General features: G+C 35.9%; 1 protein-coding gene across 2 annotated transcripts; it reads right to left on the bottom strand.

The window, feature by feature from the left end:
* Positions 1-27,474, bottom strand: LOC121414093 (nose resistant to fluoxetine protein 6-like). Of its 2 annotated transcripts, none has more exons than XM_041607155.1 (16): positions 27,430-27,474; positions 25,740-26,006; positions 22,808-22,971; positions 20,042-20,123; positions 19,260-19,365; positions 14,433-14,677; positions 13,448-13,630; positions 12,495-12,588; positions 9,989-10,081; positions 8,693-8,855; positions 7,149-7,228; positions 6,379-6,480; positions 4,938-5,085; positions 3,030-3,216; positions 1,160-1,302; positions 1-745 (listed from the first exon to the last, which is right to left on the bottom strand). In XM_041607155.1, exons 2-16 carry the CDS (start codon positions 25,996-25,998, stop codon positions 617-619), a joined length of 2,178 nt encoding a protein of 725 aa, XP_041463089.1. In that variant the 5' UTR covers positions 25,999-26,006; positions 27,430-27,474; the 3' UTR covers positions 1-616. The 2 variants fall into 2 exon arrangements, with proteins under 2 accessions (XP_041463089.1, XP_041463088.1); XM_041607154.1 differs by lacking the exon at positions 4,938-5,085 and adding an exon at positions 5,231-5,381.
* Between the last annotated feature and the right edge of the window lie 362 nt (positions 27,475-27,836).

Here is a 27,836-nt window from a genome sequence, read left to right on the forward strand (position 1 = left end):
AACAGTTCATAAACAAGCTGTAGGATGTCTTGCTTTTAAAAGTGAAAGGTTGGGCAAGGTATGGAATCAAACCCAAGACTTTCATACTGTATGTTTAGTTAGGCACATCTATTTCTGGGTGGTTTTAGGAAATCCCCTCCCCTCCCAAATGGGGGTTTCTAGGAAGGAAGGGGGGTGCTCAGGTGGCTTAATCTATCAGGAATTATATCTGGGGAGGTCCAATTATAGCCCAAAATAGTTTGTGGTTTGATGATAAGGATTGGGTATTGGGTCAGATTTTGTTCAGCTAAACACAAAATTTTCCATTAAAGCATTTGTCACACAGGTTGGGGGGGAGGACAACTGTCATGAAGCCATTCATTTCTAAAAGATTTGGTTCTGTAATAAAATCATATACATACATGTATGCCAGTGTTCACAGAAAATTTTCTTGTGCTGAAAGTAAGAAAGCAAAATTATTTGTTGAATTTGTTCTGAAATTTGATTGAAGGAAAAACCTTTAAGTTCGTCCTCCTTTACAAGAATTTATTGGCAGTTTCATCAAATGCCTGTTCTCTTTCAAACCTTAGATATGATCCCTCAATGGCAGTTTGAAGAAGCACAAGAGGGCACCAGATCATTTTGTCTTCTTTTCTGCCAGGGGCATAAAGAACTTTTCCAGGTTCCCAAGAGGAAATTCAATGGTAACTGCTAAGAGAATAGCTGCAAGGTAGGCCATCGTTACTATGGAGGTGATCTCAAATGCCTGAACACGTAATAAAAACAAACTATATTGTGTAAGGTACATTCACAACAATAATAATAGAATAAGAGTTGAAAGCCAAATTCCACAAAAGAATAAATGCTGGAGATTCTACAATTGTTAAACAAAACCTGTGTTTCCTAAACTAAAGATGATTGAAAATTCAATTTTCATTAAAAAACAATAGAAAAAATGCATGCAAATTTGCTTACATCGTTAATATCCGTTGGTTGTTTCATAAAGCTGTTCATTAGATACAAATAAATGTATACACGACTGGTGTCCCTTTCTTGTGCTCAGAGATATATCTCTATGTATTGATTTAGGACTTAAGAACATATTCCAGTCATACATGCAATGTGATGAAAATGCAAAAACAATTTGGTACAAAATACATATTGAACCAAACATACTCACCAGCATATAGATGGAGTAGAAGTAGTTGTTGCTAAAATTGAAATTGTAAATAGAGATGATGATGGGATGAAGGAGATAGGCAGAGTAAGTCAAGCGGCTCATCGGAATCCAGAGTTCCCAGCTCAAGAAGTCATTGATCCAACCTATGGAGAAAAAAGTAGAACAAGCTTGGAAATGACAGACTAACTGGAAACAAAATTATACCATCAATTTGATGCCTCCAAAGCCTTGTTACCATGGTAATTAGTATAACAGCAAAGATACAATAATTATATTTCTATGCAATGGGACATTTGATTGGATTTTTTATTTGATTTTATTTAAACACAGTAAAAAGCCCTCGATCAGCCAATGGCTGGTTTTCAGAGAGGCCGTGCAATATACAAATATAAAGAATAAATAAATCATAACAAAGTAAAAATAATTACAGCAAAAACCTTTAGACAAAACCAAAGAGGAAGGATGAAACAAAACAGAAACAAAATCAATACAGAAAAACCAAAACACAATTGTAACACATTTTTTTTTAATTTTGGTAAAAAAGGATCATCAAGATTCATTAAAATGTTGCTTAAGACTAATCCTATTACATATAAACTGCGGTACAAGCTTATTGAGTAACATAAATATTAATACAATTGCTTGCTGTTTTCCATCTAAGGACGATTGGTTCAGAATTCAATTTGATGTATAATGCTGATGTGCTGAACAAGGAATCTACTTTGAGCACAATACGAAGGGCTCTATTCTGCATTACAATGAGACAATTAATTTGGGTTTTCCCTGCATTTCTCCAAATATGTGAACAATAATCAAAGTGGGGTAGAATAAGACATTTATACAATGACATAGGGCTGGTAGTCAGCTCAATACTACATGTATTAAACACAGAAAAATAAGTGCTGGGTTTGTTAAAGGTCAAGTCCACCCCAGAAAAATGTTGATTAGAATCAAGAGAGAAAAATCAAACAAGCACAATGCTGAAAATTTCATCAAAATCGGATGTAAAATAAGAAAGTTATGACATTTTAAAGTTTCGCTTATTTTTCACAAAATAGTTATATGAACGAGCCAGTTACATCCAAATGAGAGATTCGATGTCACTCACTCACTATTTCTTTTGTTTTTTATTGTTTGAATTATACAATTTTTCAATTTTTACGAATTTGATGATTAGGACCTCCTTGCCTGAAGCACAAAATGTTAAAATAATGGAATTCCACGTGTTCAGGGAGGAATGAAACTTCATTTCACATGACATTGACAAGAAAATCAAAATATTTCATATTTCAAACAATAAAAAAACAAAAGAAATACTGAGTGAGTGACATCATCAACTCTCTCATTTGGATGTAACTGGCTCGTTCATATAACTATTTTGTTAAAAATAAGCGAAACTTTGAAATGTCATAACTTTCTTAATTTACATCCGATTTTGATGAAATTTTCAGTGTTGTGCTTGTTGAATTTTTCTCTTTTTATTCAAATCAAGTTTTTGTTGGGGTGGACTTGTTGTTTAATGATTACACAAATTTACAATGGTTATAACATTGATTCCAAATTTCAGAAATCAAATCCTCAATGGTATTTTTCAATTTTTTTTAGTTTAATTTACTACACTCTCGATGGTGACTAATATTTAAATTTCTCAAATTTAGAAGATAATGTTGAATGTACACAGTAACCCTTGTGCACCTAACACACATAATTATAAATTGCAACATGTTTGGGGGGGGGAGCTGTGACAATGCAAAGGCACAAAGTTACTCAGTGAAAATTTTGTATCATAATTGCTTTTGTGTCTGGTTTAACTAAGAAAAAAAAATGTGAATCTGAATAGTCCGCAATAATTTTTGAATTTGATACCTACCTCCATAACCATAATGACATGCAAACACAACCCAGGAGAGACACACAGCCCAGACGAACCGACACAGAGCCATATACGCAGCACTTTCAGCAGTACTCATCACATGACCATGATAGGAAGGGTATAAGCCATACACCAACGTCATGCCGATTGCGGCAGCAACGAGCCATCCTATCACGGCCACAATCTGCGACAAAAAAATGAAGAAAAATTACAAAATTAGACGATGAGACAATCAGTCAAATGTTTCACAGCAAGATACCAGTTGTATCGGAGACCAGCTCAGCAGAGACCGAGGTCACCAAAAAAATGAACATTTTTTCACCTGTCGAATTTAATTGACCATTCTGGGGTCAATATCTACCCACCCCCCCTAAAGTAGATAAATAAAGATAATGGACCCCTGTGTACACACATGCAAATCTTTTCTGAGTTAGATGAAAAGGGCTGCATTTGTCACTGTATCACTCAGGCCTCCAGAATACTAACAAAAATGTTCTCAATACATTCATACGACACTTAAATACATGTATTACCAGGAGGCAAAACAAGCACTTTCCTCTCAGATACATTTTAGTTTCTCCATATGAATGCAATTGAAGGCTCATTCATTCTCTATATCATTGATATTTATCTCAAAAGGTACATGTATCTTTTAAAACTAAGATATTTAGAGTGATCAATGAGAGTCCACACAAAATGGTGATCACTTCGCTCCAATCTCCCTTTAAGAACAGAACAATAAGCTGTATTGAGTATCAAAACCTTATGAAGTTGAAATGTATGCCTTGCTCCTTTTCAGAAATAGAATATATGTCACACATAACATGCGACTATGACCTTTGACCTTATGACTACAAAATCTGTTCTAGGACTGTCTCAGTAGGTAAAAATATACATCTACATTGAACAATAACAAAAAACACTATTAAGGACATCCATACATGTAGTTCACTTTTTGCGCATTATGACTTGCGCATATTTTTTACGCTATGCACTTTGACGTCACAAAGGATGAATATGTGATTAACAAGCTGCAGGTATAAGTGGATTTCCCCCCTGATCTGCATTCTAATGACACATAAGATTTGTTATTTTATGCTTATTAGCTGAATTACCCATGAAACCATTTTTTTGAATACCTCTACAATTTCAGAATACTTTATTCTGCATTAATGCAAAGTATGACGAATATGACCTCGAGTTTGAATAAACGGTAGATCAGTTTGAGATACTTCCTCACAAAGATACATAGCACTTGGGACAAATTTGGTGTTTTAAAAACTCATTTCCTCCAGCAAAAGTGCTGATACATGTAGTTCAAAAACAAACACATGAACCACTACTATTTAATGTTTATACCTCGTAAGTATACCTTCTACAATTTTGAAAATTTTAATGGAGAAGACATGGGTTTAGAAAAAGGTGCAGCATTTATTGTACTTCGCAAATATGTTCAAAAATCATATTTTTAGATAGTTTTTTGTGTTCTTTTTACAACATTGTGAAGAACTGAAGGTGTTGCTAGCCTTTAAAGTGCAATCGAATAGCAATATGAATGATTATCCATCTTAAGTACACAGTTCTGAATTGCACTGTCAAATCTGATGAAATTTACATAGATTTTGACTAAGCAGTAGATGTTTAAACTCAACGTAGTGATCCCATGATGTCTACAAATGTCCAAACCTTGTGAATGCGCATTTCTCAAGATTGTCACATTGGGTAAACTTCAAAGCTCGATAGCAAAATATCAAGCACATGAACCCATGTTATTTTGAGATTATTTGGAATATTTAGGCGCTGAAGAATTTTGTGAAAATGTTATGGGTTTCATTCTAACTGTGGAACATCCTTAAATTATTTACATACTCCATCACATAACATTTAAACAATTTAAACACTTACAGGGTGCATTTTGAAGGGTTTATTCTTATAGAGATGGAGAAAATATCCCATTACCATGCCAACCAGATAAGGGGCAATGCGGGAGTAGGGCTTGTCATAGATCACATCAAAAAAAGAATGGCTTGGATCTTGTGTATTCGCTGCATCCCTAAAAAAAATGAAAATATTGTAACACTGAAAGCAAGCATGTTACAATTGTTTAAAGAGATTTGTTTATAGAGAATAATTAGCGAACACTTATTCTTTGCATACTCCTTCATGTAACATTTCAATTATTTCAACATTTCACTTACAGGGTGCAATTTGAAGGGTTTATTCTTATATAGATGGAGAAAATATCCCATCACCATGCCAACTAGATAAGGGGCAATGCGGCAGTAGGGCTTGTCATAGATCACTTCATTAAAAGAATGGCTTGGATCCTGATGCGGATTCGTTGCATCCCTAGAAGAGAGAAAAAAATTGCTTCAGTAAAAATAAGCATGTGAAATACAATTTGAAGTGATTTGCTATTAAAGGCGGATGATCCCCGTATTCAGAGGGTGCTCCTGGACACACATATGCGTGGCAGACGGCGTCAGCAGCCAGTTGACACCAACGTTATATGATGCGGACTCAGATGCCATGTTCCAATTGCGTCCGGTTTACTGCTGTTCAAAGACCTTGGCTAGTTGGCTCCATCGCTTCCTGCAGCGTGAAGTGACGTCAGCAGATGCGGGGGCCAATGCCGGTGTAGCCAAAAGCAGCACAGCATACGTGTTCTCTGCATGTGTGCAAGTGCTACGCGACTGGCTGACGACTGACAGCTGCATGCAAATTATGTCTATGATCTTTGTAATGAAGATGGTGGCGAATACAAAACCGCTCCACAGTCCCAGAGATTGTGCTTGGGCACCTTCAATAGAGAATCCAACTCAAATACCAAGTTTTAAAAGGAACAAAACAAAAAATATACATACAATGGATGTGAAAATTTTAACGAACACACCTAAGAAAATAATATTCCGTGAGCAGAAACAATTAATCTCTTTGCCTATGGAGATAAACGTAACCACAGAGATGCTTTATGAAAAATATCAATCATTTGATCTGTCTAACATGTATGATTTTTTTTTTTTTAATTATTAGGGGGGAAGCTGCTTTTCTTTCATGATACTCATGCACATTCTAATTTTTCTATTGACCTGAGTCATGTTTGTAGTGTTACATATATTTCTACAGATATTTTGTTTTTATGTTTTTGAGACGAATAAAACAAATTGAAAGAAAATCAGAAATTTTGTAGGATTTTCTGTTCAAAGTCATTTCCTGGACATTGCTATAGCTAATATCAAAATTAATGCAAGATATGTGACTACCTACACTGTACTCATGTGCATGTTGGTTACTGATTATCTTTGAAAACTGAAGAGAAAAATATGCATTAAAGTATGCTACTTACATGAGCACAGCAGAGAAGTTGTATTTGGCCATCAGAACACCTGTGGAGATGAAACTTGCAAGGCACATTACTCCAATGCTCAAAATTCCGGCTATCGGAACCCTGTCAGGATAATACATGTAATATTAACAATGATAACAAAAGTAAAAATAATAGCAACAACAATCATGACAATTAATTGAATACTATCTTATTACATATACATGTTTTCACCATACAAGATGCTGAAGGTACATAGGGTATACACAAATGATACCCTTGTTCAATGTGGCTATCAATATTTAAGTTCACAATGTCTAATCTCCTGCTACCCATCTATGATGTGAAAGGAAAATGCAGATTTCATAAAACCCTCTGCTGTCAAGGTGACCGAAATACAATTGATGCAAATGCTGCCAAAGACTTGGCATTATGTTCAGTATTTTAGATCATGACATGAAAGGCGTAATGTAAGTGACTTGACAGTTGCTCCTGTGACAATTGGTCTGGGCTTTATTTCGTCTAAGACGTAGGGTTAGGGTCAGGGTTACATTAGGGTTTCATGTTAGTCGTAGGATTAGATTTAGGGTAGGGTGAAGTGTTATATCAAGGGTCGAAGTAAGTCTTTTGATTAGTGAGTGGAATCCCTAGTGGAACAATCGCCGACGAGCAAATGTCATGGACCCATTATCTTTGAATGGAAGATTGTTGGGCAAACCATGACAGTAGAAGAGGCAACACGACACTAAACTGTTTATATAATTTAGAAATGTACCTGTACATTCACTTACTTGTAAAGCATAATCAGCAGGGGAGGGCTTATCACAAAGAACTGCATGTCATTAGCAAGATACCACACCCATCCGATACACTGGAATTCGGAATAGAAAACAATATCTTCAATTAAAAAGTGTTGAGTTTGAGCACAATATCACACCAAATACACAGTTTTTATCTGTCAATCATCACTGGTATGGGCATGTGTTGAGGAGGGATAATGATCCTTTTTTTTAGAAGGGTACTTGAGGTGGCTGGTCAAAGGGGGCGACCAAAGACGTGAAAGAAACAACTGGGGCCCGTTGCAGAAAGAGTTGTGATCAAACCCAACTCAATCTTGCGCAACTTGATTTTCAGCCAATGAAGCATCCGGGACTTGCGCTTGATATTTTGACTTGCGTTTAAACACAACTCTTTCTGCAATAGGGCCCTGGAGGAGGAGAGTTGGTCTGAGGGAAGAGAATGCAGTGAGTAGGGTAGAGTGGAGGGAGGTGATGAGAGGGATCTCTGTGAGTTCTAGGTGAATTTGGCCACCAACATAGTTGAAGACTAAACAGATATAAAACCTGGATGACTGACATCACAGGAAACTTGCGCTACTTCATATCCATCAATGAGATTTACGTGTTCATAAAATGTTTCTGAGTATAACTTAAAGTCACACTTACAGGTAAATCTTTGTGAAACATCACAACGATTATCTTAGAGTGATAAATTGTCCTACAGGTACACTGTACATGTAACACCTAAATGCAGCAGTAATTACTTGCTAGTTTCATATTTATATAGCGCCTTTTCTATGAGATACAAATAACTTTGAGATGCTATCCCTGGTCAGCATAGGAGATCAAATATTTACGAATTACAAGGCAGTGACAGTATTTTTCTATTAAAGTCCTGTGCATACATGATCAGGATATCAGACAAGGTGGTACACACACCAAGGGTCTTGCCTGATATAGCAATCAATAAAATATGCAATAGGATCTTTTGACCTTGTCATCCTAATGGATAAACATGTAGCATTAATGGTTATTTGTACCAAGTTACTTGTACACAACTGATGCAGAAATAAATAAATGAGAGCAATTTGAATAAGAACTTTACCTTTTGACACCTAACTGACCTTTGACCCCATCACCCTCATGGGCACACATGCGGTATTACCCAAGGATCATATGTACAAAGTGCCAATATAATGGATGCAGAAATAAAGAAATGAGAGCAGTTTGAACAAGAACTTGACCCATTGACCCCCAGATGACCTTTAAAACCTTAAAATTATAAACTAAAGTTATCTATTGATTATCTCTAAAATAACATCATTTTTACAGGTTACCTGATACATAAGACCTTTGCTTTTCGAATCACATGACTTGAAGCCTGTATTTCAGCTTTTAAGGTCAAAGGGTTAGTAGAATAATACCGTCACTGCCTGGTTGTTTGTAAATATTTTTTTATCTTTTATACTGACCAGGGATGGCATCTCAAAGGACGGTGCTTTGTATCTTGCAGAAAAGGCGCTATATAAATATGAACAATTATTCATTATACCTACCTGTCCAGCATTTCGAACCAAGTTATTGACGTAGAGGAGATTCGCCCACCAGTATTGCTCACACGCAACGTCTTTTGTCTGTACATACCAAATTGGACTGCTTCCTAAATAAGGCTTTATATAAAGAGAGATCAGCATCGTCATACCTAATGCAGGAGTCAACCTGGTTAAAAAAAAAACAAAGAAGAGAATAATAGGCATTTGTTTATTGTCATCTAACGTATTCCAAGCACACTGGTATTGGGACATCATGGTCTAGTGGTTCTGACTTGCGTCTTTCAATCAGAGGGTCATAGGTTCACATTCCAGCCATGCTGTGAATTCCTCCAGCGAGAAATTTACCCACCTTGTGCTGCACTCCACCCAGGTGAGATGAATGGGTAAGGCAGGATTGATTCCTTGAATGCACTATTAAAAGTGCATGTACTTGAAGGCAGCTTGAGCTAAAGCCCGGGTAACAGAGAAGTGAATCACCGGTAAAAAAAAAATGATCAGACTTTTCTTGATGACATACTTCAAACTTTTAATCATTATATATGAAAATTAATGCAAACTGCAGAGCAAATATCTTGGTTTTTTTTCAAACATAATCTGTAAGTTAATAATAATTCTATCATGAAATGAACGGCAAAGTGCTGAAGTAGAAACATTTCTTACAAAGAAGACAGTTATTCTAAGTATCATGTTGTAAGATTTCTCACTTTACAGTCATCACACACATACTCTCGATTTAATCAAAGTACGATTGACTCAGTATAGAGTAGATGAATTTTCATTACTACATTATTTTCGTTTAAGTACAGTACAAGTATTATTTTCATCAACAGAAAACATTATCAAATAAGAAACAATTACATCAATTACAGGGATGAAAATTATATACAAATATTCAATGTTGATGAGTGCGATCGTTCCGAATATTGCATGAGTGTGCAAGTCGAAACAGTCTTCTATTCAACGACGCAAAGCGGAGTTGAATACACTTTTTCAACTTGCAACGAATGCAATATTCGGAACGTTCGAATATTACTGTACATTCGTGCAGATGAAATTTTTTTTTTTTAAACATATGTTTATCTCACCCTGGTTTTAACAAAATGATTGAAAAAAAGACAAGTTACCTGAAATTACATTGATCCAATAACCATATTTGTTAAAGTTTTATGAAATAGAGACATATAAAGATGATTTTTCTCAATAAATTACGATTTTGTAAAAAAAAATATATATATATATGCCAAACTAAATACGCCAAAATCGTACTGGTTTGCAGCTCTGTATTTCCTCATCACTTACCTCCAGTATCTATGGAAATAAAACCAGAGCCAAGGAAGTTTTCCATTCGTCTTCACCATCCTCCCAAGGGCCATGTAGGCCACCAGTAGTCCACTGTAACATGAAATACAATAATAGAAATGAAATAATAACAAAAAATAAAAAGGCAAACGCCAAGCGTTGTCTCGCCTGCACATTGCAGTCATGAAGAGACTGCATGTCAAAACTATAGGTCATGTCATTAGTGGAACAAACAGATAAGGTCATGCCATTAGTGGAACAAACAGATGCAAAAAGCATCCGAACATACAGTACCAGTCAGATATCTTTAATACCTGTTTCGAAGCTATAGAAAGTTATTGTGTGTACAACAAAGCACAGTGCCAGTCATGGAAAGTTCATTGACCATTGACCTTAATCAAATTCAACTCACATTCGAACTTGACCTGCACCTTCAAGAGATGGACCTCTTGTATGAATTTGGCAATCCTACCTCGAAGATATAGAAAGTTATTGTGTGTACAGCACAGCACAGTGCCAGTCATGGAAAGTTCATTGACCTTTGACCTTATTCAAATTCGGCTCACATTTGAACTTGACCTGCACCTTCAAGAGATGGACCTGTGTTATGAATTTGGCGATCTCACCTCGAAGCTATAGAAAGTTATTGGGTGTACAACACAGCGCAGTGCCAGTCATGGAAAGTTCATTGACCTTTGACCTTATTCAAATTCAACTCTTATTCGTACCTGACCTGTGCCTTCAGGAGATGGACCTCTGGTATGAATTTGGTGATCCCACCTCGAAGATATAGAAAGTTATTATGTGTACAACATAGCACAGTGCCAGTCATGGAAAGTTCATTGACCTTTGACCTTATTCAAATTCGACTCATATTCGAACTTGACCTGTGTCTTCAGGAGATGGACCTCTGGTATGAACTTGGTGATCCCACCTCGAAAGCTATAGAAAGTTATTGGGTGTACAACACGATTGTGCCAGTCATGGAAAGTTCATTGACCTTTGACCTTCTTCAAATTCGACTCATATTCAAACTTGAGCTGTGCCTTCAGGAGATGGACCTCTGGTATGAATTTGGTGATCCCACCTCGATGCTATAGAAAAATATTGGGTGTACAACATAATTGTTGACGACGCCGACGCCGGAAATAGTGATACATGTACCTATGTCTCGCTCCGCTACGCAGGCGAGACAAAAATGAGGGCGATGTCAAGCTGCGACCAAATGCTTTTTTAGTGCAGACAAAATTTAATCTTGTTTCACCTGATTTTAACTATTATGTTTCTTAATTCGATAGTGGAGATTGTTTGGTGATTCTACAGTTAATTTGTACCCGATTGGAATTTCAATTTGCTTGAAGATGATCTATATTTGTACTACCATTTTTGTGATTTTAAACTGTACCAAGATCATCAGCTAGGCCACCATGATGCATGAGTTTTACCAAATAAACCATTTATCTATCTATCTATCTAATATTTGTTAAATCTATATTCAATGGGGTTATTCCATGCTGTGTCGTACAGGACATTTTTGACAATATTATACATCTTTTTGACATTAAAATAATTAAATATTTTATTGATTGATGGTGCTCCTCATGCAGCATCAGGAGAGCAAGAACAAATATTTTACTAGGCTCGATTACATATCCTTTACAGCTGAAATGAAATACAGTATGTCATACAGGACACAAAAAAAGTGCACATTCCCAGGATTCGAGAGGGCGCTGTTGGATGTACGTACGCGCTGCAGGCGGCACTTGCTGCCCATTGACACAAAGTTATAGGATGTGTACTGAGATGCGATTTTCTGAGTGTGACAGTTCATTTTGCGTATGCTTCGGCTGCTGCTAAAAGATCTTAGGTTGACTCCGCTTCTATTTGCTGTGTGAAGTGATATCAGCAAATATTTGGGACAACGCCAATTTAGCCAAAAGCAATTGAGAACTTCATGCAAAATTACATTGATGATCTTCGCAAGGAAAATAATAATAAACATTAATTTGTATAGCGCAGCTTTTATATGAATATACTCAGCTGTGCTTGTTCAGAGCTCATTTTACTTAAATCTACACAGCAAGTTTTCTCAACTAAAAAGAGATATTTTTAATTTTGATTTGAAGAGACTCAATGATGGAGAGCTTCTTATGTCAATTGGGAGGCTATTCCATAGTTTGGGGGCAGCAAGTGCAAATGTACGATCACCAAGTGTACCTTTTGTTTTGTGAAAGGGGATCTGGAACAATAATCTATCTTTGGAACTACGCAGGCTTTGACTATGTAATTGGGTTTAAAGTTTGAGTAATTCTGTGATGTAATGTGGGGCTTGAACGATTAATGATTTATATACTATTAACAGAATGAATGAAATTCTTTGATGCACAGGCAACCAGTGGAGTTCTCTCAAAAGAGGTGGCGGCGAGTACAGTGCACCTCTTCAATCCCAGGAATTGAGAAGGCTATTCCATTATCAATTAGGGTGAAAAGGAAAATGCTACTTTACCTGAGGAAGAAGAATGAGTCAACAGAGAAGAATGCATTGGAGATGGCTTGAAAGCCAAAATGGCTGAGGAATCCAAAGGCAAAAAGAGGGTTAGCTGTAAATCAGGGAACAAATCACAAAAAGAATTCAATGAGAAATGCTGGGTAAAGATATCATCATCTCTTCATGAGATATTTGGATGCAAGAATTCATGTCTTGCATCCAAATATATATAGTAACATCGTCAAAATATTTAACAGTCACATTTTACATGACTCTACATCTTCGAGTACTGCACATTTCAGCCTTGCTACATCCAAAGTTGGGGGACTCTGCCTTTTTTTTTCTCCAACTGATTCCTTTAAAAAGAGACCTACACGTAAGTACTGTTAAAGAATTGCATCACTGTTTCAGATTTATAACAAATAGCACATCATGGAAAATTCCTTTGTGGGTGTACAATGTAACTTTGTAAAGACTGTTTTCCAAAACAATGTCCCCATGTTTCTAATGTCAAGAATTGATAATCACACTGATAAATTTTGGATTGAAAGAATTAGAAACACAAGTTTAAATTTCATTTTATATACATAAATTGTAAGAAAAATAAGAAATTTGAATCTTTTGCGCCAAATTGCTATGCATAATTAAATTTTTTGTTTTTGTTTTACTATTCACATTCATAAATCCTGATGGAAGTAATTTTCATTCAATAATTGAAAATTTAACAAAACCAGAGACATATATGGGATTTTCATGAAGCATACTCTTGTAATGAATGCAATAGGCCACATGTTAAAAAGGTTATTAAAGTTGAATTCAGGCAGTAATAGCTGAGAACTTGGCAGTAAATGAATCACCCCCCCCATAATCAAAATTTTAATTTTTTTTTAACAAATAAACTGCAAAAATACAAAAAAATGTAAACAATTTATGTGAGGCACGAGATATCAATGAAATATCAATATTCCTACCTACTATACCAGTTCCTTGGACAAAGGACATCACATGACCCATAATGACCCAGGTCATACTGATGACCCGAATTCCATTTAGGCATGATATACTGCCCTCTGTTTTCCTAGCACTAAGCAGCTTGGCCAAGTTGCGGTTGACAGCGAATGAAAGCACAAACTGATGCCAGAATTTGGTACAGGCTGATGAAATAGATGGATAAATTTATACATTTATTGAAATAGAGACAATGTCATATGTGGTGTACAGTATTCAACAGGGTTCATTCTATTGTTTTTAGTTGCAACAAGTAGGAATGAATAGAGTTTCCGTGCAGAGCAAGACAGTAAGCTTTACAATCAACATAATACTTAAAACTAGTACTCTCTTTTGGCAATTTCTATCGTTTACAAAATTCTAAAAATTTCAACATACATGTATATCGAACATCCTCCATTCTTTGAGCCATGTGCTTTACAGGGGCATGCAATGTTTGGTTGTACAAACATGTAGCCTATAACAAAAGTGGAGGGTGAAGCCTTTGTCTTTGCCTTTCTCCTACATTGAAGGTTTTCAAAGAAGCCACCATCTTAACGCTCAGATCTTAGGTTATTTGTTGTATTCCTTTTATCAACGAATGTCCAGTGAGAGCTTTTCACTACGACCCCTGGTTGATAAAACAACATATAATGCAAGACCGGATTGTAAACGAAGTGGCTGCTTCACAGCCACATTTAATAGTCTCTCCATATCAGACTATTGCCGACATTTCGCGAAACAGCATCATCCTTGTATAAAGGCAAAGACAAACGCTGCAGCCTCAGCCTAGATTAGACACTGCACAAATGCCCATGATTCACAGACAGAATTGACTTCTTTTTAGTAAAACATTGGTGCTCCATTAGTTTAACTTGGTGCGATAAGTATAACTCCTTTACTTACTTTAATAACCCCATACAACCCGGGCTATTTTGAAATGAAAGGCAGGAACAGAAAAGATCTCACCAGTGGGTTCCTCCTCTATCTCTTGCTGCCCCTCTTGCTGCTCTGGCTCCACCTGCTGCGTATCGTTACCGACGTCTCTCATCCTTTGGTAGGGGTATGCATCCACCAGTCTGATGTACCTGTTGACGGACGGCTGAGGGGTGGGGGGAAGGTTGGCAGGTGGTGGCTTGTAGTCAATAGAACGCAGTGTCTTATCAAGGAATGCACCAAGCAGCATTAGGGCAACAACAACTGCAAGAAATGACCTAAAAATATCAAAAACAAGAGAAGGGAAAACTTAACATGAGGGAAGAAAATTCAGGATTGTGGCATGTATTTTTTTTCTCATTCTAAATTCCAAACACCAGTAATTTCATTTATTGCTGCATTTTCACTTTAAAGTTTATGTATTGATCAGCAAAAGAGAATGAGGAAGAAATTCAGAAGTTTCAAATTCACTAATTTCAAAGGTATAATATTGATTTAAATGTTTTCACCACACAGAAAATTTAACGATTACTGTGAAATTGCTTCCTTTTAGTATTTCTAGCATTGAACAAGCAACACTGAATTTGCAATGAACGTCTGCAGTATCCAAAATATTTTTATACTTTCAATTCTTCCAATGTTTAGCATACATACATGTACTGTACTGCATCAAAAGTTATTGGTTCAGACTCCAAAGTCCATACAACAAAGCCTGGTCATTTTGATTTTAAATGGTACACAAGACTATGGATAGACATAAGGATCATATCTTAACATATTTTTAGTTTATGCTTTTCTGGGACCTATTTAAAAAAATCTGTCGATTGAAAGTTATGATCTATTAATGTATATGTGGAGGCACGATAGCTCAGTTGGTAGAGCGGGGGTTTCAGGTTCTGGTGACCAGGATTTGAATCCCACTTGATGCCCTAGTGCCCTTTGGTAAGCATTTATCCTCATTACCAGGTCCCTGAGAGAGGACCTTACAGGTCAAGTCCACCTCAGAAAAATGTTGATTTGAATCAATAGAGAAAAATCAGACAAGCACAATTCTGAAAATTTCATCAAAATCGGATGTAAAATAAGAAAGTTATGACATTTCAAAGTTTCGCTTATAATTTTCAACAAAATAGTTATATGAACGAGCCAGTTACATCCAAATGAGAGAGTTGATGATGTCACTCACTCACTATTTCTTTTGTTTTTTATTGTTTGAATTATACAATATTTCAATTTTTACGAATTTGACGATTAGGACCTCCTTGCCTGAAGCACAAAATGTTAAAATAATGGAATTCCACGCGTTCAGGGAGGAATGAAACTTCATTTCACATGACAATGACGAGAAAATCAAAATATTTCATATTTCAAACAACAAAAAACAAAAGAAATAGTGAGTGAATGACATCATCGACTCTCTCATTTGGATGTAGCTGGCTCGTTCATATAACTGTTTTTGTGAAATGAAGCAAAACTTTGAAATGTCATAACCTACCGGTACTTATTTTACATCCGATTTTGATGAAATTTTCAGTGTTATGCTTGTTGAATGTTTCTCTTCTTATTCAAATCAAGTTTTTGTTGGGGTGGACTTGTCCTTTAAGCCATCGGTCCTCTGGTTGCTTGTGTACAAGCATTCATGCTTTTGTAGCAATCAGGTAAAAAATCAACACCATTCACCATATATGTTATTATAACCTCCTAAAATACAGCAATTTAGTTGGTAGAGAGAGATAATTTATTGATTAGTTTTATACAACACTACCCTGTCCCTCTAAAGAAGCTGTACACCAGAGGTTATATCACATGTTTCATGAATGTTACATTATGTAATCTACATGTATGTCAACATCAAAAAATACAATGAGTAATGGTGTTAAAATTGGTTATTTACATGTAGAGGTAGATTATAAAATTAATAAAATATGTTGTTACTACGTCATCTAAGCATATATTGGAGGGGAAAACACCTATAGGAGAGTAATGGGGATGAACTATAAACATGGAAAGAATAAACCAGTCAGAAACAAAACAGACCTTGAACTAACCAAAGAAAACAGGTATCACAATATACAATAAAAGCCATAAAAGTTAATGGATAGATATCCCACGTACTGTAAAATGATACCTTTACAAAAAGAAATATTAATTAAATAAAAAACCACCAGATACATGTACGTATATACAAAAATATTGTGCTTGGTTAGATACATCCAGGGGAGCGTTTCATGAAAGGACTTGTCAGACGTTTTATCCGACAAGTCCCATTTTATCCGACAGTTACTATAGTAACAGTGCATCTCAGCCAATCAGAATCAAGGAAAGATGTCAGATCTGACAGCTTGTCAGACAAAAATGTTGATGAAACGGTCCCCAGGTGTACAGGTGAATAGTGTACAAAGTTAAATGCAGCTGAAATTTACTTCTCTCCCATCATGCATCAGCTGTGGGCTAATAACCTTCAGGTGTAATCTCGTGGTTCAGTGGTCATGTTCCCAGACTGCGATTTTCGTGATCCGACATCAAGTTTCGCTGCAGTGGCATTAAAGGCCGATAGCAAAACAATTCTTAGTGCATATCCTTTCAACCTAACTGCTCCACATTGTAAAGCAGCCTTGAGAAACATTTCTCACAACAGAGGAACACATTCAGTACAAATCATGCATTTCACATTCCTTACAAAGAAATGAACCCTGTTGAATGCAATAACTGCAACTGCAAAGGGCTGAATCGTGAGACGTTAACACAATTTGAAGAAGGCTTTTACTTTACACATAATTTGTCATGTAATTCAGTCGACTAATGCAATTAATGAAAATATCGGAAAGTCAAAATTTGACTCAGGAAAATAATATTTCAGGTAGCTAAAGTTCTCAATAATTTTCAGACCTAGAATCTGAACAGGTGTGTGTTTCATAAAGCTGTTCGAATTTAAGTTAAGAGCTACTTTAAGAGCGACTGGTGAACCTTTCTTATGCGCTAAATAATCACCAATCAAAATTTGGTGGATGACATTTACCACAAGAAGAAAGCACCAGTCGTTCATAAAGTCGCTCGTAACTTATGAACAGCTTTATGAAACACCCACCGGGTCTCATAATTGTGAAACCAAAATAAAAATCCTGTATCATTCGTACATGTAGAAACTGAAAGTGAAAATAAGGTTCCATTCGTGTTTACCCGGCTGATTGGGGAGCCTATCATCTAATCCCTCTCACAGACCAATCTAGATATATACCGGCGCCGATTTCAGAACACCCAATGACATGTAGGCTTTAGCTGGGAGTCTACGTGTACTACTGACTGCTCAGCTCTCCAATAAGTTAGGCTATTTGATGACTTCTATTAACAGCACGAAATTTGAAACATATACATGTAGGGTAATAAATCAATTTTAGAAGCATAGATTTTGGCATCAAATCTAATCCAAGCAATGCCTGCATTCTCCCATTCTCCCTTTGTGGCCTCTTTAAGTGAAATCCTTGATTCTGCTGATTGGCTGTTGAATGTTGTTACAATGGTATTACCGAATGGCTCACTATTACCCTTGGATGGCAAAGTTAATCTAATGCAAAGGGTCTCAGGATTTTTTTTACAAAAGACGTAAAGAATGAACAAAAAATATGCTTGCGAAGCCCCAAGATTGTGGAATAACTTACCATTTGAAATTAAACTTCTCCCTGAGTAAAACATTCAACATTATGCTTTACTAAAAAGTAAGACCCATCAATACTTAAATTTTCAAACTTTTTTTTTCCTTTTTTAATTTTGTTTTCCAAGCAATGATCTACATGTAAGGAGCTCTTACAGTGCAGAAAAATAAATGCACATATTTTTTGCACTACACACATGTAAATCAGGATTTTTCTTTCAATCAGCATATTACCAAACAAAAAGAACAGTACAAACAAAAATGAATTCCTGCTTTAAAGGCACTAAGAGCCTTTTCATAGCGGCTTTCTTGCATTCTCCATTTAATGTCTATGATGAGGTGTGAGAATTGGTAGTGAAAAGCTGCTTGCAGAATTCTCGGAAGAAAGACGCATGGTTTCACCACATTGCTATATGGTTTAGTGCTTGTTGTCCTTCAAATCATTTTGGGTTGAGAAGGGGAGGTCAACAAAAGATACTGATATACATATTAATAAGCAAAGAATATATGGGACTTTTTTATTCTATTCTTTTTATTTTTTCATGCTGGTAAATTTGGAAAATTTGATATAATTCTGGATTTAAAAAGAAATAGAAACTTTCTCCTGAATGCTGAAGGGGTACTCTGAGCTGAAAATAATTATTCTAAATAAAAAAAACTAATATTCAAAGAGCAAACTGCTGCAAAAAAATTGTTTAATTCTAAACTTTAGAAAAAGAGTATGAAAGCAGTTATACCATACTGAATAGGCAATAGGTGGGCTGATGATGTCATGTCCCCACTTCCCTATTCTTTTGTCACATTGAAATCAAAACTATTTTATATTTTCATACATACATGTATGTGTACATGTATGGCTTATGTCTACCTTGCAAAAAACAAGTTGCAGCAATGAATATCTTACACATAAAATCAGTAGTCAATCTATTTTTTCATTAATTCTTGGAGGATAAAATTTTAATAAATATAATTTCATACAATAAAATAAAAAGAATATCATCATAAGCAGGCATATTGCATTTTTATGAAGAACTGGAAATAATGTATCACTCTATAATAACTTTGTTATTCCTTGTCCAATTCTGATGAAATTCAGTGTTTTGTATGTCTGATTTTATGTTTAATCAGTTCAATAATATCATTTCAGCCTGGAATACCATAAAACCACAATACTGTGGTAGAACTGCAGATGTGGACATTTTACTTACGTAACAACTATGAAGCCTGTATTATTGTATGGTATAGGCGGCTCTTGAGCACAGACAACAGATGATGCATTCACAGCAGATATGTTGAAAGGAGCTTCAACCAACTCTGATTGGAAAAAAGAAAAGTTCAACATCAAGATACATACTGCACAATTTTTAGATTCAATAAAAAAGCAAATTTAGGTCAAAAGTGTCTATCAATTATGAGTCTGCATTACGATTATCAAAGATAAAGTTCAATTTAATATTCAACACAATTGCATTGGATGAGTTAAAACAAATATATTAGATTTATTGAAAATTCTTTGTTTCTGCATTGACCAGTGTAAATTAGGTTATTTAAAATATGTGATATTACAAAAATATCCATAAAACATAATCATACATTTCATTTGAAAAAATTAAATAAATAATGGGATTAAATACATGTACTTGGCCAGCTGTGAAATACCAGTCGCAAGTTTTTTGTGTGGATCTAATGAAAAACAAAATTCAAAAGAATATAGGAATAATCAACACATCAAAGTTGGTGCTTTATTATCTCATTAGATATCAAACCACCATATCACTTTTAGTCTGAATGACCTTCTTCTGATCATGCGCAGAATGGAACTCCAAACTGGCTTATTAGCAATGCATTGAAAATACACTGCTTTCTCGAAGTAATTTCTGTTTCATTCAATTTTTCACATTCCATTTTATCTTATTTCTTTTCATGTTCATGCAATTGGATCTCTAGAAAGCATTTAATACAAAAGTGTGCAATAATTAGAATTTCTTACCTATAAAGTCTTGAAGAGAGAATACTATATCTGAATCCGAGCATGATTCAGGTACACACAGTCCCCACATTAAATTTGATGCCTATTTGTAGGAAAGAAAGAAAACACATGTAGGTAAATTCAGATAGCATATCCAGCATCAACTATGACAAAGAAACGTATTTGCCCATGGGCAAGCATAAGAGTCACTATTGTCCCCAGACAAGTGGGCCCATGATCTGATTCTGGATACATGCTTGAATTCATATGCAATATTGTCATCATCATCATCATCATAATTATCCTTACCACCAACACCATCATCATCATCATGTACACCATTCATCATCCTCATCATATCATCATCTTCATCATAATCTTCATCACCCTCGTTATCTTCATCCTCATCATCCTTATCATCTTCTTCATCATCATCATTGTCATCATCACCATCATCATCATCACAGTCATCATCATCATCACAGTCATCATGATCCTCATCTTCATCATCATCGTCAGATGTTCAAGGAACACATATGATTTTCTCTATGGTGGCCTCATATGGTGCCTGTGGAGTGTAGAGCTCTGTTCAATTCAAAACATGTTTGGGTGGATGCAATTTGCTATCAAATAGAGATTACAAAACTAAGAATGTATTCAGAATACTGTAATTTCACTTCAAATGGTAAAATACCAATTCTCAAGCATACAATATGATTACAAACAGTTCAGATATTAACTTTCCCACATATGCGATCACTTTGAACCTTTAATACAGAGAGGGCACAGTGAATATCTTATGTTAAATTCAAATTGTAAAAAAGCATCATGTGGATGAAACAAGTGAAGCGCATCTGGCAGTCTATCATGCATTACACAATTCAGTATAACAGCAGTAAAGACAGGGTGCTACATAACTTTTTAGAAGCACTTGCCCATTCGGGCGAGTAAATTTTTAAATAGTTGGAATATACTTGCCCAAAAATCTATTTCACTTGCCTGAAAAGAAATCATTGAAAAAAAAGTTTTACCTTTTCAAAAGAAAGTTTTGCGGTTTTATTAACTACTGACTTTTTCTCTGACATGACATGAACTGACATACTTTGTTATTGCATTTCTTTTTGCAAAGTGGTTTTTATTAATAGCCTGCCATGACCATAATTAGGGTCAATATATCATATCGACCCTAATTTTGGTCAATCTACTGTGAGAGTTTTGCTCTTTAATTAAAAAAACTTTCCCGACTCTAATTTTCACTTGCCCCGGGCAATCGGGCAAGTGCATAAGTAGCACCCTGGCAGACTTTGAGAAGGAAGATAGAGTAATTATTCACAAAAATTAACACCATTCATATGATGATAAATTACTATGTTCAATGACCCTGACATTTGACCTTGATCATGTGACCGAAGACTTGTGCAAGATATCAGTGATACTTGATTACCCTTATGTTCACATTACATGAACTACATTCATAAACTTTCAAAGTTATGATGGCCATTCAACAATATACTCTGTACATATAATGTAATATACCGGTACCGCCGTGTGCGTGCACAAAGTTATATTGTTTTTTGCCACATGATGGATCACTTTAAGGAGACAAAGTTCATATCATAATAGCCATTTTTTAAATCAACATTTTATGAACCCAATACATTTGTAGTTGACAAAGATCAAGCTATTGAGCAACTTTTTTAATGATCCACTTCAAAGGAGACAATAAGGTGTTCACGTGATTAATACGTGTAAGGACATTCAGAGATCAAAGTCCACTACCATAAATTTCTCAGATCACATGCCAATTAAAAACAGGCTTCATAAAGTGCCCATGCTTCTCATGATTGAATACTTTTATTTTCAAAGCGGCACCATGGTTATGCATTCTGGTATTGATATTTACTTTTTAATAAAATATGAACAGCATGTGAAGGTTAAATGCACTTTTATGTGACAGATACATTTGTAGCCATGAGATTACATGCATGTGTGCAGTGTATGATATACTAAGAGTATTCTCCTCAGTTTCCTCTGTCCATGATATTCCAAACTGTTACATGTACATGGTTGTTACACATTACATTGTGGGATACACTAGTGACTGCACATGAACTTTGAAATGTTGATGGATTTTTTTTCATAAAATAATAATTATCGTTATTAAGATCATTTTTACATAAATATTAACAATCACGTCTCTCGGTGCTCTCCAATACCACAGCATTATTACCATGGCTTGTTTTATAGCAGAGCAGCTGTTCGGCCCTTCTGCATGTACATTCTGCACAAAGAATTAATCTGTGCCAGGTCCCCTCACCTGGGTTGAGTGCAGCACAATATGGATAAATTTCTTGCATCTTAATGGAAATAACACAGTGGCTGGGATTCAAAACCACAAACATCTGAAACATGAGGGTCAATTCCTGCCAGGTCCCTATTTACCTCAAGGGAATCAACACAACAGTTGAGATTTAAAAATAACATTTGTCTGATTAAAATGTGAGGGTCACTTGCACAATACTAAATATAGCATTACTGTTCTTTGATTTTTTTTCATTTTTATATTTCTTCATTTTTTTCTACAGAACTGCATCATCATTTTATTTCAAATACTGCATATGCTACATGTACACAGTAATTATACATCTCAACAATCACATGTTGGTCCATTTTAATCATTATTTTGCAATGGGAATGTGTGGAACATACATATAGTAGGCCTACATGTAGTTAGTTTATATAAAATTAAATTAAAATTTCAAATGAATTACATATATATGTACTTACTCCATATGCATTGGGTATATTGGTAGCATTAGCAGGCAGTTGGATCTGTAAGGTTGATAGGCAGTAGTTGAAATCAGGAATACTATTGCATTCATCAAAATGGCCCAGCCAAGCAAGATTACCATGCATAAGACCTGACTGAGGTTTACCAATGGCATCAACAACTGAAATACAAAAAAAAATTACATTTCATCAGTACCATATGAGATATAGTACATGTATATGGGGGGGCATTTTTTTTTATATAGTTTTGTTATTTGCAAACCTTTGCAACAATATATTTTAATCATTTCTGGAAACCTCTAATCATATATGAAGCTCTGGGTATTTTTCAATCATGCTAGAACTCTGAAGGAAATTACTGTCAGCTGATTTGGGTACATCATTTCAATAATTTTGTGACTTAAGATTACTACTGAAAACTGTTCAAGGAACTAAATGATATATATATAAAAAAGCACATTGCCACAATTCATCAACATACCATCTCTTGGATGAAACAGAATCCTCAATCAACAAGGAAACTGCTTTAAAGATCTTATTTTAACATTGCAGAGAAATCATTCCAAAATATCATTTTTTTTTAATTTCAAATATATGTACATACCCAATAGACATGTTTTTATCCAATGCATTCTTTTCATAAATATTTTGATCTTGATAATGAGAAAGCTTGTCAGAGGACTACCAGACATGAATACAAAAAGAGTCAGAATATGTACATGTATACAAATAAATAGTTTTGATTCAACGAGAATTGTGGACATCCCATTGTGTGACAGACTGCCAGGTAGATCTATGTCAGGGTGACCAGATTTTACCAAATGAAATACGGGACAAAGGTACGCTGCATGAGCGGATCGACCGAGCTACATATAGGTCTTAATAAAAAGATCAACAAAGAAGGCTACACAGTGTAAGACTTGTGGAAAAAAAATTATAAGGAATTGGAAGGTAGGGAGAACGAAAGAGTGAAGGAGAAAATCAAAAGACGAAAGAAAAGAGATGAATTGAGAAGAAAGAAAGACAAAAATTAAGGGGAAAATTTAGGGGAATAAATAAAATAATATAAAAAAATAAAAGAGAGAAAAAATAAGGTTTCCGTCATTTGTTGAAATGTATAAAGAAAGAAAAAAGAAAGGAAGGGAAGATGAATAAATTTGTGAAAAAAAAAATAAGGGAAAAAAGGGAAAAAGAAAGTAGTCACAAGGAGGAAAGAAAGAATGAAGGAAAGAAAAAATGTTTCTTTCATTCTTTGAAAGAAACTAAGAAAGAAGAAAAATAGGAAGGGAGGAAGGAAGGAATGAAAGAAAGGATGAAAGAGAGAGAGGAACTTATGAAGGGAGGAGAGTGGGAAAAACAGAAAATAATGGATGGAACCGGAGAAAGAACGAAAAGAAAAAGGAGAGGAAGGGAGAAGGAAGCAAATAAAAGTTTAAGGAAAGAAAAATGAAGGAAATAAAAAAGGAAATTAAAAAAAATGAAAGAAAAAAATGAAGAGAGAGAGAGAGAAAGGATCAGGAAAGAATAATCAGGAATAAAGATATAAGGAACCCAAAAAAGGAAAACAGGAATGATAGAAGGGTGAAGAAAGGATAGATAAGGAAGAAAGAAGAAAAAAATTAAACTTCAAGCAAACAAAAATCCAATCACATAACAAAAATCCTAATTATATTTGGTGTTTTTTTTTTACATATTAAAAAAATAAAGTGTTTTAGAAAACAAATTTAATAGTGAAACATTGTCTTAAAGAAATAAAAATTATATGAAACATTGTGGCATCATGCACAGGCATCTCTCCCATCCCATTATAAGTTCGCGCAGATCACAAGACTCAAAAGGCAAACTGAAATAGCTAGATCTAGTTGTGAAAACTCAATAACTTGCTCCACCGATTACATCACCAAATCAGTAATCTAAGTGAGGATCCATTATGTATTAATGTAATCATAAAAATTTCCCGCCGATTTTGTGATTATTTTAGTGGAAAAACTGTTTATCATGCGAGGGACTGTTTGCACCATTGAGAATCTGTTCCGATCCTATATGCCTAGCTAGTAGCCTACCACACATAGGCAGTAGGCCAGAGGGCTGGCAAAAGAAAATCGCCGCTGAACTTAGCAAAAGTTTAATTACATGCATCGATTTTTTGTTGGTGCTTCGTCATCTGTTGGGTCCTTGATGAAAATTTGTCACTTTCAAATGTTTTAACTATATTTTGTTCAAAATTTTGAAATACAGGACAAATAGGCGTCCCGGGAAGGGTTTGTCGGGACGCCGGGACAAAGGAGCAAAATACGGGACAATCCCGGGAAATATGGGACGTTTGGTCACCCTGATCTATGTAACCTTGTCCTTACTAGCCCGTAGCGAATCTGGCCCGCGCTCCCCTCCCCCTTCCCCTTTTGACTTTGAGAGCCATGAAAATGATTTTACTGGACTATGTCCTGCATATGCACATTAAGATATGGGGGGGGGCTTGTCAAAACTTTTAAGAAAAAACGTCCCCCCCCATTTGGAAAACCTTGGATCCACTCCTATTACTAGCCCATCTGTATTTTATGAGTTGATGATCCTGATCCTTACAATCGGTTGTGCAGTATGAGTACATAAGCCATCATGGGGGGTGTTGTTTATTTCTTCTGGAAAGTTTATCATAAACATTGGCTTCGAGTTATGTTCTTTGCTTCTTCATTTCAAGGTATTAATTGCCTTCTTCCTTGGCTTTGTATTGGCAGATCATATGAAAGAAAGATCTGACAATAAGAATTTAACGTGAAGATGGTTTGCAGAGACACACAGACTATAAATATTCAGTGGCCTGCTCTGTACAAACCTTAACATGACGTACTCATAACATTATCCCCCCTCCCCCTTATTATCGTAAATCTTTTTTGAAAGAGAAATTTGGCCTTGTCAGGAGTTTACACACCTAGTTGAAGTTCATCTGTCTCTGTTAATATAACTGCAGCAAGATCAGCTTTGCATGTTGTGGATACTTCACCCTGGATTTGAGGTTGAAGAGGAGGTAGACCAGCCGTAACCATCCTTCGAATCATACCAGGGGTCATTAACCCAGAGGTCGTAGGAATGCATAATGAGGACATAACCAAAAGCGTTTGCAATGTGAGTCTGATGCTCATTTCTCGGGTGCAGCGTTGAATCTGCATTGAAAATTTAAATTCGTTCATCCTGATATCTGAAATGAAAAAGAATACAAACTATTATCTGTCAATTGAATTGATGATCACAATTATATTTATATATGTGAGGAACTCCAGAGTCCAAGTTGGCTCTAAAATCACCAATTTTGAAGCTAAATGGAGGATGGATATGGAGCGAAATTAGGGTGGAAAGTAAGAAATTAGGCCTAACGTTAAGCTTTTCTTCTTTTTTTGATGCCATTTCAACATAATCATACAATAAATATACATTTTTCCCACTTTGCCACTCGGTGTATCTGAGCTAGTTCACCACCTTGAGGTTCAGGCCCGGGCCTGAGTTCGGGTAGGTGGAGCGTAGCGGTAGTGAAGTGGAGTGGAACCTGCACGATCACTTGAGGTCCAGGGGCCGAATGAACGAAAGGGTCTTTGCAAGAACCATCTTTCTTGTCGCCCATTTATTATGATGCACCATGTGAAACGCATTTTAAATGAAATATTACGAGTAGGCCTAGGCCTACCTGCAAACATTTCATTTTAATAAAAATTTGAGTAAACAAAATCTTTGTTCATGAATGATGTGAATATCCTGAGAAATTGTATACAAATTTATTTAAATGCTAGCTAACAAATTTCATTCGTTTATCTAGACAGCTGGCAGCCGTCTGTTTCGAGGAGTTTTCTAACATTTTTTTTTAAATTTCTCCTCGTACACAGACGGCTTGCTATCGTGCAGCCACCATTAGGGGACTTGCAAAATCCCCCCATCGGGGCTTTTCAATTTTTGTCTTTTTAATGAATAAAATTTTTGAAAACTAACGTGACTAAAATACAAATTTATATTCCCTCTTGGCATTAATTGCCAAAAAATGGAGAAAAATGAAGTTAAAAGGAACAAAAACAGTGACTTACCTCGGCTGTCGCGCAAATTCACTTCCCCGTTTTATCCGATCTGAAGTACATAAACACATGGCCATTGAGTCCCCTGACAGGGGCCCTGTACAGATCGCGCTAGAACTTCGGTCTCTTTATTTCACTATTTGGTGAGTGAAGCCAACGAAGTTCAGCTACAACCAACAAAACAGAGACCGAAGCTTTTGGTCTATCGTTTATCATGCATTTCAGAAATATCCCGCATACAGCGCATCATATTAAAAGATGGGCGACACGAATTTAAATTCGGTCCTTGGACTTGGAAAGACCCTTTCGTGCAATAGGCTCCAGGTACCGGTACAGGGCGGTAGACCGGGCCCTACCCTGGCGCGCCTGGGCTGGCCTGTTGAGCTCCGCTGCCACGGAGCTGGTGCACACTGCTCTCTCTCCGGCGCAGCGCGGGCGCGGCGGAGCCCCGATTCGTGTTAACCATCGTAACAGTTAACTTGATACATGTACAACTTTTTTATCCCTCAAAAGGTAATAAACTGCATTGGCCAGACATAAAGCAATTCCTTAAAAACTTACAGTCCTAGTACGAATCCGCCATACAATTATCCTGATCCTGTCTCCTCGTACTTCAATTGCAGCATCAGCAGCCAGTCGTGAGAAACCTGCCCATTGACCATTCATGCACATGTGACCTTTTATTTACAATGACGTAATTTTCTTTAAAAGAAAAGGAAAAGAGGAAAAAAATAGAACAGGAAAATTGGAGGAGAGAGGGCGCTTTTCATCCTTTCAAAGAAAAAAAAAACAGTGACAAAAATAGTCATTTTTCGACTGGTTGCCAAAAGAACAAGAACAAGAACAGTGGCGCAATCAGCTCCCTGCAGCCCCCCCCCCCCCCGAGTGGGCACAAACAAAAATCTTTCATGTCATATATTGCATGTTTGATGAGATGCATATCTTGCTCAATAGACTGCATGATCGAT

The sequence above is a fragment of the Lytechinus variegatus genome, chromosome 4 (genome assembly GCF_018143015.1).
Source record: "Lytechinus variegatus isolate NC3 chromosome 4, Lvar_3.0, whole genome shotgun sequence".
In the NCBI taxonomy this organism is placed as follows: domain Eukaryota; kingdom Metazoa; phylum Echinodermata; class Echinoidea; order Temnopleuroida; family Toxopneustidae; genus Lytechinus; species Lytechinus variegatus.